Source organism: Sciurus vulgaris (genome assembly GCF_902686455.1).
Source record: "Sciurus vulgaris genome assembly, chromosome: 14".
Lineage (NCBI taxonomy): Eukaryota > Metazoa > Chordata > Mammalia > Rodentia > Sciuridae > Sciurus > Sciurus vulgaris.
This window is the reverse complement of record NC_136475.1, coordinates 73,532,847-73,551,474: the sequence shown is the minus strand read 5'-3', so window position 1 is coordinate 73,551,474 and position 18,628 is coordinate 73,532,847. Positions and strand designations below refer to the sequence as shown.

The 18,628-nt window shown below is 40.6% G+C and overlaps 1 protein-coding gene across 1 annotated transcript; it reads left to right on the top strand.

The window, feature by feature from the left end:
- Positions 1-15,881: 15,881 nt before the first annotated feature.
- LOC306644302 (transmembrane protein 214-like) lies at positions 15,882-18,378 on the top strand. The gene is given in 2 exon segments (XM_079111131.1): positions 15,882-17,416; positions 17,419-18,378. Coding segments are annotated over 2 exon segments (2,055 nt in total). The 5' UTR covers positions 15,882-15,891; the 3' UTR covers positions 17,949-18,378.
- The last annotated feature ends 250 nt before the right edge of the window (positions 18,379-18,628 follow it).

The window sequence follows — 18,628 nt, the reverse complement described above, 5'->3', positions numbered from 1 at the left end:
ATACCTATTTAAATATAATTTATGCACCAAGAAACACTTGATTTGAAATTAGGTGAATATTACAACCAGGTTCCTCCACTTATTTTCCACATAGAATTAAGCAAAGAGTTTTAGTCTTTGTATTCTAAACTGAAATCATATTTATGTAAGTGAAATTCATTCTATTTTATATTTGCCTAATCAATTATTATAATAGTGTTCTCCCCTTTTTGATGCTGTTGATGCTTTAAGTAATGTGCAAGAAGGAAAGTGAAATAAAGAACTTGACAGAGCACATATACACACACAGCACAGGTTTGCAAAGAAATATATAAAATTTATTGAGTGTGAGAAGGCCTCTGAATACAGTTTGTGGAGAGAAACACCCAACTATCTCTGAAGAAGACTTGGAAATTCATGTTCCAGATTGGGCAAATCACTTTCCAAAGAAAATCTTTTGGTGGTGAATAAAGAAAAGTAATTTCTCCAGGTGTAGTTCCTTTGTCCACTATTAAACCCTATGCCCAAGCACTCATCACCTATGCCCATCGTCAAAATTTTTATATGTCAAAGAACATACCAAAAGGACTTTTTAAAGCCAGTTGTGGTGGCCACACATGTAATCACAGCAACTCAGGAGACTGAGGCAGGAAGATCATTCAAGGCCAGCCTTAGTAATTTAGCAAGGCCCTGAGCAACTTAGCAAGACCCTATTTCAAAATAAAAAATTAAGCCCCTCCGGCGGGACGCGCCTCTCTAGGCTAGCTTCTTGGGGCAGACCGCCCAGTGAGAGCCTCTCGACGCAGAGCCACCCATAAGTCCGCAAGCCAGCGGAGACCTCCAACCCGCAAGCAGCTTCTGGGACCAGGGCTGGGCAGCCAGAGACCTCTCCAGGCAGCCTTGCCCCTCTCCAGCTGCAGGCTTATTCCACGGGGCAATCCAAGATGGCGGACTAAAGGGTGACTGCATCTCCAGTCACTCCAGAACCCAGGATTCAAGAAGGGGAGGCATTGAGAGACTCGGACTAAAATAGAACCACAGGGTGAGTCTCCCCCACCCAGTGAAGCTCAGATGGGCGACAGGCCCGGATTCGAGTGGCTTATTAGAGTAGGACAGGGCAGATAGAGTCTCCCCCAGGCAGCTCTGTGCACTCTGGCGGTGAGCTACTCCCACAGGGACAGAATCTCCAGCCTCGCGGAGCAGGCCCCCCAGTGAGAGCCTTTCTGCACAGAAGCAGTGCGACCAGCTCTGGCCCGCCCTGCTGCCAGCTCCAGCCCGCCCTGCTGCCAGCTCCGGCCTGCCGGCAAGTTGCTTCAGTGACCACCACAGGGCGCCAGGGACTTCCCCAAGCAGCCCAGCCCCCTCCAGCAGGAAGTGCCCCTCTAGGCTAGCTTCTCGGGGCAAACCGCCCAGTGAGAGCCTGTCTACACAGAGCCAGCCACAAGTCCCCAAGCCAGTGGAGACATCCGACCTGCAACCAGCCTCTGGGACCAGGGCTGGGCAGCAAGAGACCTGTCCAGGACTCTCTCCCTCGAACCAGTAGCGGGCTAGGGGCAGCGTTCTTCAGAAGCACAACATTATCAAGTTAATCCAAGATTTCAGGCTACTGAAGGCTGATAAGTGATACACTGGAAATCTACAGGGACACTATAAGCCAATAGAGGAAATCTACAATATCACAGAGTTCCACTGACGTCTGACCAATATGAGAAAACAAGGGAAGAAAATGTCCCAAACAAACCTAGATACTATATCAATAAAACCCAATGACAGCACAGCAGAAGAAATGTCAGAAAGGGAGTTCAGAATGTACATCATTAAAACAATCAGGGAAGCAAACGAGGAGATGAAAGAACAAATGCAGGCATTAAATGAACGCACCAATCAACAGTTAAAAGAGCAAATAAGGGAAGCAAAAGAACATTTCAATAAAGAGTTAGAGATACTGAAAAAAAACCAAACAGAAATCCTTGAAATGAAGGAAACAATAAACCAAGTTAAAAACTCCATAGAAAGCATAACCAATAGGATAGATCACCTGGAAGACAGAACCTCAGATATTGAAGACGAAATATTTAATCTTGAAAACAAGGTTGACCAAACAGAAAAGATGGTAAGAAATCATGAACAGAATCTACAAGAATTATGGGATATCATGAAGAGGCCAAATTTAAGAATTATTGGGATTGAGGAAGGCTTAGAGAAATAAACCATAGGAATGAACAATCTATTCAATGAAATAATATCAGAAAATTACCCAAATCTGAAGAATGAAATGGAAAACCAAGTACAAGAGGCTTATAGGACTCCAAATATGCAAAATTACAACAGACCTACACCAAGGCACATTATTATGAAAATACCTAACATTCAAAATAAAGACAGAATTTTAAAGGCTGCGAGAGAAAAGAATCAGATTACATTCAGGGGGAAACCAATAAGAATATCAGCAGATTTTTCAATCCAGATCCTAAAAGCCAGAACGGCCTGGAACAACATTTACCAAGCCCTGAAAGAAAATGGATGCCAACCAAGAATTTTATACCCAGCAAAACTTACTTTCAGATTTGATGATGAAATAAGATCCTACCATGATAAACAAAAGCTAAAGGAATTTACAAAAAGAAAGCCGGCATTACAGAACATTCTCAGCAAAATATTCCATGAGGCAGAGATGAAAAACAACGATGTAAATCAGCAACGGGAGGAACTAGCCTAAAGGAATAGCCAAATAAAGGAGAAACCAAATCATGTCAAAAAACAAAAATGAGTCCAATGACTAAGGAATATAAATCATATCACAATAATAACTGTGAATGTTAATGGCCTGAACTCATCAATCAAAAGACATAGACTGGCAGAATGGATTAAAAAGAAAATCCAACAATATGCTGCCTGCAAGAGACCCATCTCATAGAAAGAGATACCTATAGACTAAAGGTGAGGATGGGAAAAAACATACCATGCACACGGACACAGCAAAAAAGCTGGAGTATCCATCCTCATTTCAGATAATGTGGACTTCAAGCCAAAACTAGTCAGAAGGGATAAAGAAGGACATTACATACTGCTTACGGGAAGCATAAATCAGCAAGACATAACAATCATAAATATCTATGCCCTGAACATTGGCTCATCCATGTACGTCAAACAAATCCTTCTCAATTCCAGAAATCAAATAGACCACAACACAGTAATACTAGGTGATTTTAACACACCTCTCTCACCGCTGGATAGATCATCCAAACAAAAATTGAATAAAGAAACCATAGATCTCAATAACTCAGTCAACAATTTAGACTTAACCGACTTATATAGAATATACCATCCAACAAAGAACGAATACACTTTCTTCTCAGCAGCACATGGATCCTTCTCTAAAATAGACCATGTTTTATGCCACAAAGCTACTGTCAGCAAATACAAGAAGAGAGAGATACTACCTTGTACTCTATCAGATCATAATGGATTGAAATTAGAAATAAATGACAGAATAAAAAACAGAAACTTCTCCAATACTTGGAGATTAAATAATACACTATTATACGGTGAATGGATAAAAGAAGACATCAGAGGGAAATAAAAAAATTCTTAGAAGTAAATGAGAACAAAGACACATCATATCAAAATCTCTGGGACACTATGAAAGCAGTACTTAGAGGAAGATTTATTTCATGGGGCGTATTCAACAAAAGAAGTAGAAATCAACAAATAAACGACTTAACATTACAGCTCAAAGCCCTAGAAAAAGAAAAGCAGACCAACACCAAAAGTAGTAGAAGACAGGAAATAGTTAAAATCAGAGCTGAAATCAACAAAATTGAAACAAAAGAAACAATCAGAAAAATTAACAAAATAAATAGTTGGTTCTTTGAAAAAATAAACAAAATTGATAAACCCTTAGCCACACTAACAAAGAGAAAGAAGGAGAAAACTCAAATTACTAAAATTTGGAATGAACAAGGAAATATCACAACAGACACGAGTGAAATACAAAACATAATTAGAAACTATTTTGAAAATCTATACTCCAACAAAACAGAAAACCTCGAAGACATCAACAAGTTTCTAGAGACATATGAATTACCTAAACTGAACGAGGAGGACATACACAACTTAAATAAATCAATTTCAAGCAATGAAACAAAAGAGGTCATCAAAAGCCTACCACCAAAGAAAAGTCCGGGACCAGATGGGTTCTCAGCCGAGTTCTACAAAACCTTTAAAGAAGAGCTCATTCCAATACTTATCAAAGTATTCCATAAAATAGAAGAGGAGGGAACCCTCCCAAACTCATTCTATGAAGCCAATATCACCCTAAACCAGACAGAGACACATCGAGGAAAGAAAATTTCAGACCAATATCCTTAACGAACATCGATGCAAAAATTCTCAACAAAATTTTAGCAAATCGCATACAAAAATATATTAAAAAGATAGTGCACCATGATCAAGTGGGTTTTATCCCAGGGATGCAAGGTTGGTTAAACATCCGGAAATCAATAAATGTCATTCACCATATCAACAGACTAAAAGTTAAGAATCACATGATTATTTCAATAGATGCAGAAAAAGCATTCGATAAAATACGGCATCCCTTCATGCTCAAAACACTAGAAAAAATTGGGGTAGTGGGATCATTCCTTAACATTGTGAAGGCCATCTACGCTAAGCCCATGGCCAATATCATTCTAAATGGTGAAAAACTGAAAGCATTCCCCCTAAAAACTGGAACAAGGCAGGGATACCCTCTTTCACCACTTCTATTCAACATTGTTCGTGAGACTCTAGCCAGAGCAATTAGATAAACCAAAGAAATTAAAGGGATACGAATTGGAAAAGAGGAACTCAAACTATCCCTGTTTGCTGATGACATGATTATATATTTAGAGGAACCTGGAAATTCCACCTGAAAACTCATAGAACTCATAAGTGAATTCAGTAAAGTAGCAGGTTACAAGATCAATGCTCATAAATCCAATGCATTTTTATACATAAGTGATGAATCTTCAGAAAGAGAAATTAGGAAAACTACCCCATTCACAATAGCATCAAAAAAAAATAAAATACTTGGGAATCAATCTCGCAAAAGAGGTGAAAGACCTCTACAATGAGAACTACAGAACACTAAAGAAAGAAATTAAAGAAAACCTTAGAAGATGGAAAGATCTCCCATGTTCATGGATAGGCAGAATTAATATTGTCAAAATGGCCATACTACCTAAAGTGCTATATAGATTCAATGCAATTCCAATTAAAATCCCAATGATGTACCTTACAGAAATAGAGCAAGCAATTATGAACTTCATCTGGAAGAATAAGAAACCCAGAATAGCTAAAGCAATCCTCAGTAGAAAGAGCAAAGCAGGGGATATCGCAATACCAGATCTTCAACTCTATTACAAAGCAATAGTAACAAAAACGGCATGGTATTGGTACCAAAATAGACAGGTAGATCAATGGTACAGAATAGAGGACATGGACACAAACCCAAATAAATACAATTTTCTCATACTAGACAAAGGTGCCAAGAGTATGCAATGGAGAAAAGATAGCCTGTTCAACAAATGGTGCTGGGAAAACTGGAAAACCATATGCAACAGAATGAAATTAAACCCCTATCTCTCACCCTGCACAAAACTCAACTCAAAATGGATCAAGGATCTCGGAATCAGACCAGAGACCCTGCATCTTATAGAAGAAAAAGTAGGTCCAAACCTTCAACTTGTTGGCTTAGGAGCAGACTTCCTTAACAGGACTCCCATAGCACAAGAAATAAAAGCAAGAATCAACAACTGGGATAGATTCAAACGAAAAAGCTTTCTCTCAGCAAAGGAAACTATCAGTAATGTGAAGAGAGAGCCTACAGAGTGGGAGAATATCTTTGCCACTCATACTTCAGATAGAGCGCTAATATCCCGAATCTATAAAGAACTCAAAAAACTCTACACCAAGAATACAAATACATCCAATCAACAAATGTGCTAAGGAAATGAACAGACACTTCACAGAAGAAGATGTACAAGCAATCAACAGATATATGAAAAAATGTTCAACAGCTCTAGTAATAAGAGAAATGCAAATCAAAACTACCCTAAGATTTCATCTCACCCCAATTAGAATGGTGATTATCAAGAACATAAGCAACAATAGGTGTTGGCGAGGATGTGGGGAAAAAGGTACACTCATACATTGCTGGTGGGGTTGCAAATTAGTGCAACCACTCTGGAAAGCAGTATGGAGATTCCTCAGAAATCTTGGAATGGAACCACCATTTGACCCAGCTATCCCACTCCTTGGCCTATACCCAAAGGACTTAAAATCAGCATACTACAGAGATACAGCCACATCAATGTTCAGAGCTGCTCAATTCACAATAGCCAGATTGTGGAACCAACCTAGATGCCCTTCAGTTGATGAAAGGATAAAGAAACTGTGGCATATATATATACAATGGAATATTACTCCGCCATGAAGAATGACAAAATTATGGCATTTGCAGGCAAATGGATGAAATTGGAGAATATCATGCTAAGTGAGATAAGCCAATCTCAAAAAACTAAAGGACACATGATCTCGCTGATAAGCGGATGAGGACATATAAGGGGGGGCGGGTAGGAGGGGTTAGTGTTAGGGTTAGGGTTAGGTTTATGGTTAGGGATAAGGAGGGTGGTAAGAATGGAGGAAGAAAGGACTGTATAGAGGGAAAAGAGGGGTGGGAGGGGAGGGGGGAAGGGAAAAAAATAACAGAATGAATCAAACAACATTGCCCTATGTAAATTTATGATTTGTAATTAAAATAAAATAAAAAAAATAAAATAAAATAAATTAAAAATTAAAAGGGTTGCAGATATAATTTAGTGGTAAAGAGCCTCTGGATTTGACCCCCAGTACCAAAAGTGTGTCAGGGGGTGCTTTTAAAAAATACAAATGCAGCGTATTCGTTTTACTTTTTTGTTTGTTTGTTTGTACACAGGATTGACCCCACAGACGCTTAAACACTGAGCCACATCCCCAGCCCTCTTTTTTTGTATTTTATTTAGAAACAGGGTCTCACTGAGTTTCTTAGGGTCTTGCTAAGTTGCTAAGGCTGGCTTTGAACTCTCCATGCTCCTGCCTCAGCCTCCCAAACCCCTGGGATTACAGGTGTGCACCACGACACCTGGCTATGACTTTCATAATATAGACATGATCTTAATAATGAGAATAATAGAAATCAATGAAAAGGCTAATTTTGCCATTTTCAATCCCTACATTGTCAATTTTTCTGTCAATTCTTATATAAAGTTATATTTATATTTTTTTCTGAAATTTTCTAAATGATGTTCCATTCTTAAGTGTATTAATTTTATGTTTTAGATTTTCTTTCTGGAATTCAAATGACTGTTACTATTACTTGTATTAATCCTTATAAATGAATTAGTCATGGGTTATTTAGTAATAGGCACAATATGTAGCTTTGATATTTTTTATTTTAAGATGCCCAGAGTCATTCCATGTTGTTTGTTTGTTTGTTTTTGCTTTTTGTTTTGGTACCAAGAATTGAACCCAGTGACACTTTATCACTGAACTACATTTCCAGGCCTTTTTATTTTTTTATTTTGAGACAGGGTCTCACTGAGTTGCAGAAGCCGGTCTGAAATTTACAATCCTGCAGTCACCATGCCCAGAAGATTTGGGGGAGTTTTAAATAAATAGAAATTATAGTCCTCACCCTCATGAGCTTGTATTCTAGTTCAGCTGGATCAGATATATACATGCGATACATTTAAGTAACAATAATAGATAACTGAAGGAGTTCAGGTGAGGCTAAGATCAATGTAAGTAGGTGTTTTTAGAGTAGTATTGAGTAAATAAGAATTTAAGCAACATCTCAATGGAAAATTGGGGGGGGGGGACTTGGGATTGAATGCCTTTTGGGGGGACTGGGGATTGAATGCACAGGTGTTTTCCCATTGAGCTGCATCCCCAGCGTTTGTTTGGTTTTTTTGTTGTTGTTGTTTTGTTTTGTTTTATTCCAGCCCTTTTTGTTTTTATTTTGGACAGGGTCTTTCTAAGTAGCTTAGGGCCTTGCTAAATTGCTGAGGCTGACTTTGAAATTGTGATCCTTCTACCTAGCCTCCCAAGTCGTGCTCCACCTTTAAGGGAAAGCCGTGGGCTGTCATACAGACTGCAACACTAAACAAGTAAGCAAATGGAGAAAGTAAAGGATCAGAAAAGATGAAGAGGGTCACAGGACAAAAAGACCTTCTGAAACCACAGCAGTTGGTATCAACTACCTTTGAAAACAGGTAACCCACCAGGAACAGTAGCATTAGCCCTTAATCCTGGCTATTCGAGTGGCTGACACAGAAGGATCACAGGTTCCAGGCCAGCCTGGGCAACTTAGCAAGTACTTGTTTCGAAATGAAAAATGGAGTGGGGATGGAGGTCAGTGGTAGAGTGCCACTGGCTCAATCTGTTTTTCATGATAACTTCTTGTCCATGAGTTTTTTTCAGCTCAGGAGGGTGAGCTTTGCTCATGTTTTCTACTCAGCAGGCTCAGAGATGCTTTGAAACACAATTGGCGGCCTCCTTCTGGATATCATTTTTTAAGAAATACATAGTCAAGACTTTGACCTATTTTTGAGTAGTCTGCATTTTCATATTGACAGATAGGAATCTTTTAAATATGCTAAATGTAAATCCTTTATTGGATACTACACTGTGGCTTCCCTTGTCACACTTTTAACAGTCTTTTGATGAATAAAATTTCCTTGTTTTACTGTAGTATAGTGGTATCATCTGTATTCTTTAGGTTGATGATCATGTACATTATTAAAGAAATATTTGCTTATCACAATGTCATGAGCCTATCTTGTTTTCTTCTAAAGCATTTATTATTTGTTCACCTTTTTATAGTCCATTTGGAATTAATTTTTACATTAAGTAATGATATAAAGTGGCATGGGTAAAATTTTTCATATGATTATCCAATTGATCTAACACATTTCTATTGTATCTCTTTGAAAATGGCTTCATTACCTGTATTTTAGGTCATTATTAATTTCCCCCAGTAATGTTTGTAATTTCTTTTGTAGAGTCTTCTGTGGGTTTTGTTAGACCTATTTGGATTTTTACGCTATAACAAATGATTTACTTTATTTTATTTTTGGTACTGAGAATTGAATCCAGGGTGCTTTACCACTGAGCTATATCCCCAGTCCTTTATATATTTTATTTTGAGGCAGGGTCTCAGTGAGTTTGCACAGGCTGGCCTTAAACTTCCCTGGCCTCCCAAGTAGCTGGTATTATAGGCATGTGCCATGAGTACAACTATTTTATTTTAATATACTTTTAACTGATACCTAAAAATTACATATATATATATTACATATATATATAATATATATATTATATATATATATATATATGGGGTGCCATGGGATGTTTCAATGGATGTATACAGTCTATAATATTCAAATCAGGGTAAGCATATCTGTCTTCTCAAACATTTACCATCTTTTCATGTTGAAAATATTCCAAATCCTTTCTTCTGGCTTTTTTGAAATATATAGTTAGATTATCTATAGTCACTCTGCTATGCAATAGAACAACAGAATTTATTTCTCCTAACTAACTGTAATTTAGAACCCATTACTAATCTTTCCCCCATCCTCCCCTTTCCCTACTAACTTTTCTCACATGGAGCATACACGCTCTGTCCACCATAAGTACAGAAATGTAAGATTAGATTTATATTCCCAAGTATCTTGTTTAGAGTGCTCACTGTATACATCCTCTGACAATCCAGACTGCCATTCTAGATTAAAACTCTGTATTGCTGGGCATGTTGGTATAAGCTGTAATCCCAGGAGCTTGGGAGGCTAAGGCAGGAGGATCACAAGTTCAAAGCCAGTCTCAGCAACTTAGCAAGGTCCTAAGCAACTCAGGGAGACCCTGTCTCAAAATAAAATTTTTAAAAAAGGGCTGGAGATGTGGCTCAGTAGTGAAACACCCCTGAGTTCAATTCCTGGTACCAAAAAAAAAAAAAATCAAGTTGAGCAGTTTGATAGCAATTTATACTTACACGTTGTATTTCAAAACCATGAGCTCATTCACTTACACTGAAATAACAAATACTATGCAGTGAATCTCAAACTGTGACTCAGAGTTTTGGTTTTGGTTGGTTGTTTTTTTTAATTTTGAGCCAATATCTCATTGCCAACAGATTTCACATAAAAATTCAGAATTTTGGTTTCTTGACAATTTTTAACACTTTTTTTCATTATCTTTTTTTATCTGCTATTTTGTGATGCTGGGAATTCAACTCAGGGCCTCATACATGCCAGACATGTGCTCTACCACTGAGCCACATCGCTAGTCATTTTTATATTTTATTTAGAGACAAGATCTCATGAAGTTGCATTGGACTTTACTAAATTGCTGAGACTGGCTTTGAACTCATGATCCTCCTGCCTCAGTCTCCTCAGCTACTGAAATTACAGGTGTGTACCACCATGCTCTGCCCTTTTTTCATTTTTTAAGACACGGATTTTCTGTTTTCTAGACTGGCCTCAAACTCTTGGGTTCAAGAGATGCTCCCGTCTCAGTCTACAAATGTTGGAACTAGAGATGTATGCCATCACACCCAACCTGGAAATTTTTTTTTTAAATGTGACATTAGGCCCCCACATTTGTGCAAAGCAATGATTGGCTGGAGCTAAGTAATAACTGTTACTATTTAATTAGGGGGTACGGATCTTTAGTTTGTCAGTTGCCATCATGCACATAATACATGCTGTTTTGGAACAAAGGATGGAAGCACACACTCTACCATTAAATTATACCCTTGGCATTATTATTTTTTTTTTTTTGGCGGGGAGGTGGTACTGGGATTGAACTCAGGCACTCGACCACTGAGCCACATCCTCAGCCCCATTTTGTATTTTATTCAGAGACAGGGTCTCACCGAGTTGCTTAGTGCCTCACTTTTGCTGAGGCTGACTTTGAGCTCACCAGCCTCCTGCCTCAGCCTTCCCAGGCGTGCACCACCCTGCCAAGTCTTAATATCTTCTTGTTGAATGAGTGAGTGAGTAACCTGTGGACTAAGTTCAGCAAAATGATTATTGTTCACAATTAAGTTTTTGTTCATTAACATAGTTATAGGGTAATAATTCCTCAATTGTTGCTATCCTTCTTTCAACCCTCACCTCCAATCATGTCGTTCAACTTGTATCTCTGTTATAGGTTTACTCCTTTTTCAAAATCAGTCATCTCTCTTGGCTCTAAGTGTGCCTTTTTATTTTACTTCTTTTCTTTTTTGGTTGAAAAGAGGTCCTTAATAGCTGTCACTGGTCTCTATTTCAAATAACCTAGTAACTCTAAACTTGAGGTTTGGGGAGTTCCTTAAAAGGCAAGTAGGGCTGAAATATCAAAAATCTATTTGCTTTTAGGCATTCCGATAAGTAAATTAATAGGTTAACCTGACAAAGTGACTGGATTTCCTGGCTTAATTACCACAGCATTTGGCTCTTCTTTTTTGACCTGGTGAAACTGTCCTAGATTCCACTCGAGATCAAGTGTCCTCAAAGTCCTTACAATCTAGAAACTGGGATGCTGTCACACTGTGGCCACACGGCCAGGAAAGTCAGCTCCTTCGATCTGGCAGGTCATAAGACCAGGGTAATATCAAGGCACAAACTTTCTTGAGACAAATTTAGGAAGATGTTAACTCAGAAAATGACTTTGAAACTGAGATATAATTCCAACAAGTGGAAGATAATATTTGAGAATACTAAAACATGAGATCCCAGTAGAGTCAGAAATCTGGAGTGGCCCTGCAGGTAGAAGAGACAAAAACAAAATGTACTGAGCCCTGTTACGCTGCAAATATTATGTTGAAGGTTTTACATGAATTCTCTCATTTTGTAATTTAATTCTTATCACACCCATTTTACAGTTAGCTAGTTAAATAACTTTCTCCATATTGTACCACTAATAAGTAAGGACCCAGGCATGGCATGCCTGTAATCCCAGCTACTCAAGAGGATGAGGCATGAGGATCATAAGTTTGAGGCCAACTTCAGCAATTTAGCAAGGCCCTAGGCAACTTAGTGAGATTCTCTAAACAAAGAGTACAAGACTGGGAATGGAACTCAGTGGTAAAGAGCCCCTGGGTTCTATTCCCAGTATTCCAGTACCAAAAAAAAATTTAAGAATGCTAATAAGTGGTAAAATCAGAATCCTAGTCTAGTATATAGGTCTTGCTGACTCTCAACCTCATATTTTTACCATTAAAACAATGGAAAAGGTGCAGAAAAACACAGTCAAAATTAAATAGAGTTAAGCCAGGTGCAGTGGCACATGCCTGTAATCCCAGGGGCTCTGGAGGTTGAGGCAGGGGATCACAAGTACAAATCCAGCCTCAGACACTTAGTGAGGCCCTCAGCAACTTAACAAGACCTTGTCTCTAAAGAAAATATAAAAAATGGCTGAGGCTGAGGCTCAGTGGTTGAGTGACCTTGGATTCGATCCCTGACACCAAAATAAATAAATAAATAAATAAATAAATAAATAAATAAATAAATAAATAAAATGTAAAAAGTTAAGAACAATTGAAACTAATAAATAAATAAATAAGAACAATTGAATAGCAAAGACATGGCAAATGGAAGATCAAAGGCCAGAAATCCAACATTTGGATTATCAAGAATGAAAAATCAGGGCTGGGGAGATAGCTCAGCTGGTAGAGTGCTTGCCTTGCAAGCACAAGGCCCTGAGTTCAATCCCCAGTACCGCAAAAAAAAAAAAAAAAAAAAAAAACGAAAAATCAATACCAGTTGCTTCTGAAGCTCAGGCCAGAGGATCTCAAGTTCAAAGCCAGCCACAGCAATTTAGCAAGGCCCTAAAACAACTCAGTGAGGCCCTATCCCTAATAAAATATAAAAAGGGCTGGGGACATGACTCAGTGCCCTTGGGTTCAATCCCTGGTACCAAAAACAAACAAACTAAAAAAGAATGAAGATCACTCCTACCCCAGGAGCTAAAGATATGTTTATTTCATAATTTTTAAAATATAAATGGACCATGTAAAAATGTTATTTTAGAAAGCTTAAGTATTTACCTTAAATTACTGAAGCACTTTCTGTAATAATATGTGATGTTGGGCAAATAACAGACTTGGAGAGCTTCAAATTCTAATTTAATAAAATAAAAAAATAATGCTTAACTCAAGTGGTGATGACTGAATAAGATAGTGAAAGTTAATCTGCTTAGATGAATATGGGTTCAATAAACATTAGAAGTAGGAGTAATCATCAGCACTGTTATTGTCGTCCCCTTAAACTTAAACATGCTAATTTACCCTGTGACTAAAACTAAAGTTTGTCTTTTTTTTGGTACCAGGAGTCGAACGCAGGGGCACTTAACCACTGAGCCACATCCCAGCCCCTTTTTGTATTTTTATTTGAGACAGGGTCTCACTGAGTTGCTTAGGGCCTTGCTAAATTACTGAGACTGGCTTTGAACTCTAGATCCTCCTGCCTCAGCCTCCTGAGCCACTGGGATTACAGGTGTGCACCACCACACCCAGCTGAAAACGCAAGTTTTATGATTCAGAAAAATGCTCAGGAATGCTTTCTTAGATAGGAAGATACGCTAAAGCTCTTATTTTAATGTGAGGTAAGAGGAAATTGTACACATAATTTTTTTTTTTTGCCCTATTTTGTATTTTATTTAGAGTCAGGGTCTCACCAAGTTGCTTAGTGCCTCGCTTTTGCTGAGGCTGGCTTTGAATTTGCCATCCTCCTGCTTCAATCTCCTGAGCCACTGGGATTATAGGCACGTGCCACTTTGCCTGGCTTGTACACATAATCTTTGTGTTAAATTACTTGCAAAGATGGCCATAATTCCATCTCGATATATGTGTATCTCTATATATTCTTTGTATATAGATATACATATGTGTGTGTGTGTCCTATGCTTTCATGTTATAACTAAGAAAGTGATACTGCAAAGTGATATATACGTGTGTGTACATATATATATATATATATATATGTATACGTGTGTATGTATATATATAGAAAGAAAGAGAGAGAGAGGGAGGGAGGGAAAGGAAGAAAGGAAGAAAGGAAGAAAGAAAGAAAGAAAGAAAGAAAGAAAGAAAGAAAGAAAGAAAGAAAGAAAGAAAGAAAGAAAGAAAGAGAGAGAGGTAAAAAGAAAACCAAAAGGCCCTGGGGTCGATACTCAGCACCACATACAAATAAATAAAAAAAAAAGATCCATTGACAACTAAAAAATATATTTAACAAAAAGGGGGCTGGGGATATAGCACAGTGGGTAGAGTGCTTGCCTTGCAAGCATCAAGCATCAAGGCCCTAGGTTCAATCCCCAGCACTGCAAAAAAAAAAAAAAAAAAAAAAAAAAAAAACCAAGAAAGTATAGTCTGCTTGAAACAAAGAGGGGAAAGTGGAGTTAAAGACACTAAAGCCAGTAATCAATTTCAACAATAGGGTTGAAAACAGTCTAAGTGGGGTTTGGGTGGCAAATCCAGTCTGTAGTGAGTACAACAGAGACTGGATAGAAAGCAAAAGTGGATGGTAAAGGGAAAAACCTATTTAAAATATCTAGTTACAATCAATTCACTGTGAAGTTTAATGATATCATGAAGGAAGGCAATCCGCATAATGTCTGGCACATAATCAAGAATTCAATAAATGTTAGCTATTATTATATTTAGGGATACATTTCAAGGAAGAAAGACAATGCAAATTTAGAGAGGATTTTTCAGGCTCCCCTCTCCCATATATATATATCCCTTTGCAATATGACTTTGCCTCTACTCTATCAAGATGTTTTTATTTTCCCATCTCTTACACTGCAGTTGGATTTGTGCATTGCTTTGACAATAGAATGCAGCAGAAACGATAATGTGCAACTTTGGAGTTCATACTTTCCAGAGGTCTTACAGCTTCCATTAATCTCTTGGAAGCCAGAAGTCGTGTAAAGGAATCGATTAACTATCCTGCTTCTAGCACATGTGTCCCATCCAATACCCACAGCCAATCTCTGAACATGTGAGTGAATCTAGCTAGGCCATCTAGTCACTTAATCAAACCATCAGGTGATATCACCCCAAGGAAGGCTATCAATAGAACCACCCAGCTGAACCTAGCTCAAGTTGCTGACTCACAGAATTATGAGTAAATAAATAGCTGTTATTTTAAGTCAGTGAGTTTGGAGTGGTTCATTACAAGGCTACAAATATCTAATACAATCATCATGTTTGAATTATTTTTCAAGTTACTCATATTTATTAAAAGTATTATAAGTGAGGCATTGAGCCAGATGAAGAAAGTGAAGCAATACATATGAAGTGTGACCAGAAAGTTTACAATGTATATGAGATGATCAAGTATTTAAATAACTATGACACAGGGCAATATAGTATAAGAGCCCTAGTGTAACACAACTACATTGTCATGAGAATTTTAAAATAGGATAATTTCTAGCTGGGCGTGGTGGTGCACACCTGTAATCCCAGCTACTTGGGAGGCTGAGGGATGAGGATTACAAGCTCAAGGCCAACCTGTGAAATTTAGTGAGACCGTGTCTCAAAAAATAAAAAGGACTGGGCTGGGGTCGTGGCTCAGTGGTAATGTGCTCACCTAGCATGCGTGAAGCCCTGGGTTTGATCCTCAGCACCACATAAAAATAAAGGTATTTTGTCCACCTACAACTAAAAAAATTTTTAAATAAAAAGGACTGAGGATATAACTCAGTTGTAGAGCACTAGCCTAGCATGTGTAAAGACTTGGGTTCAATCCCCAATACCACCACCAAAAAAACAAAAATGATGATAACCAAATGATTTATCAAGAAGATAACATCAGGGAAAGCCGGGAGGTGGCCGGGCGGAGGGCCGGAGCCATGGCGGCCAGGGCTGCAGGCGGGGGTCGCTGGGAGGTGGTGAAGAAGGGCCGGCGGCCTGGGGCCGGCGGCGGCGGTGGCGGCGGTCGAGGCGGCGGCGGGGACCGCCGGGCGCTCGGAGAGGCGAACGGAGTGTGGAAATACGACCTGACCCCTCCAATCCAGACCACAAGCACCCTTTATGAGCGGGGCTTTGAGAAAATCATGAAGCGGCAGAATAAGGAACAGGTTCCACCCCCTGCTGTGGATCCTAAGAAACCTGCCAACAAGAAGCAGCCGAAGAAGGTGGCAACTGTCACCAACCAAAACCAGAAGCAGGGCCGCTTCCGCAGCCTAGAGGAGGCAATGAGAGCTCTGGATGTGGCAGCTCTACAGAGAGAACTGGACAAGAGCCAGAGCGTGTTCGTTGGGAACCCCTCCGTGTGGTTGAAGGACCTGGCCAGCTACCTCAACTACAAGCTCCAGGCTCCTCAGAGTGAACCCACACTCAGCCAACATACTCATGATTATCCCTACAGCCTGGTGAGCCGAGAGCTGCGTGGGATCATCCGAGGGCTCCTGGCAAAGGCAGCAGGGTCTTTGGACCTCTTTTTTGACCATTGTCTGTTCACCATGTTGCAAGAGCTCGATAAGACACCAGGGGAGTCATTACACGGTTACCGCATCTGTATCCAGGCCATTCTGCAAGACAAGCCCAAGATTGCCACCATGAATCTGGGCAAGTTCCTGGAACTGCTGAGGTCCCACCAGAACCGGCCCGCAAAATGCCTGACCATCATGTGGGCCCTGGGACAAGCAGGTTTTACCAACCTCACCGAGGGACTGAAAGTGTGGCTGGGGATCATGCTGCCTGTGCTGGGCATCAAGTCTCTGTCTCCCTTTGCCATTGCATACCTGGATCGGCTGCTCCTGATGCATCCCAACCTCACCAAGGGCTTTGGCATGATTGGCCCCAAGGACTTCTTCCCACTTTTGGACTTTGCCTATATGCCCAACAACTCCCTGTCACCCAGCCTGCAGGAGCAGCTGTGTCAGCTCTACCCCCGACTGAAGGTGCTGGCGTTTGGAGCAAAGCCAGAATCTACCCTACACACCTACTTCCCTTCCTTCCTGTCCAGAGCCACCCCTAACTGTCCACCGGGGATGAAGAAAGAGCTCCTGGGCAGCCTGACTCATTGCCTGACAGTGGACTCCCTCAGCACCAGCATCTGGAGGCAACTGTACACCAAACATCTGTCACAGTCCAGCCTGCTGTTGGAGCACTTGCTCAAGTCCTGGGAGCGAATTCCCAAGAAGGTACAGAAACCTCTGCAAGAAACCATTCAGTCCTTCAAGCTTACCAACCAGGAGCTGTTAAAGAAGAACGGCAGTAACAACCAGCATGTTATCACCTGTGATATGGCCTGCAAGGGCTTGTTGCAACAGACAAGGGGCCCTCGGCCACCCTGGACCCGGCTATTGCTATTGCTGCTGGTCTTTGCCATAGGTTTCCTGTGTCATGACATCCGGTCACACAACTCTTTTCAGGGTTGCTTCAGTCATCTGGTTTATTGCCTGCTGGCCAGCAAGTATTTGCCACACTTTACTCCTACAGCCTGCAAGGCTACAGCTGGCTAGAGGAGACATTGCCAGCCTGTGGCTCCCACCTACTCACCATGGTACAACCCAGTTTGCAGCAGGCCTGGGCCCACACCAATGCCACAGTCAGCTTCCTTTCTGCCCACTGTTCCTTCCACCTTGCCTGGTTCAGTGACAGCTTCACCAGCCTCTCTCAGAGGCTACAGATGCAGCTTCCAGACACCCTGCACCAGCTGTTCCATTATCTGATGGAGCTGTTCCTGCTTCTCTACCAGAGTGTGCTGCTGCCTCTTTGGCATCTGCTGCTTGAGGCCCTGGCCCGGGCTCAGGAGCACTGCCATGAGGTGTGCAGAGGTGAGTTGACCTGGAACTGCCTGAAGACACAGCTCAACGAGGCTGCCCACTGGACCTGGCTCTGCCTACAGGACATCACTGTGGCTTTCTTGGACTGGGGACTTGCCATGATATCCCAGCAATAGGCCCCACCTTCCTAACCACTGGTTCTATCATGGGCAGGCCATCTGAGACTCTGGAGGGTAGAGGGTGGCTCTGTTTTTATTTGGTGCCTGAGTTCCATCTCCTAGGCAAAGTAGCCAGTTGCTTCTGACCCAGTTCTTCCATCTTTAGTACGGACTGGGCCAGAGATCTTCCAATCTGCTCACAAGTCCACAGGAAGACCCACAGAGCTTCCTGGGAACTATGCAACAGGCCTTCATCCTTGGTCTAGTCACCTATACTACTCTCTTGCCTCCTGCTCCTCCATCTCACTTCTTTAAAGCCCCAAATTCATCTCCAAAGAGATGAGACTGTCAGCAAGTTTACCAGCCTCCTCTTTCCATTATCAGTCAAAACATTAGTCACAGCAGAAAAAGAAAAGAGGCTTCCAGACTGGTCAAGCAGCACAGTGAGCAACAGCAGCTTCACCTCCGCCTGCAATTTGAATGTGCTGTCAGTCTATCTGGGGGCCCAGTGGAAAAGTATCTGACCTCAGAACACCCAGAAGGCCCTTTGAAGTCCATCACCAACCACTCCCATCAGTCCTACATCAACTGTCCATACTCCTTCAGTGCTGGGGGCTCTGCCTCAAAGTTCTCCACTGCCCACCCTACTCTCCACCTGGAAAGCGGAGCCCAGGTAGTTGTGTGCCTTGGGCCCCAAG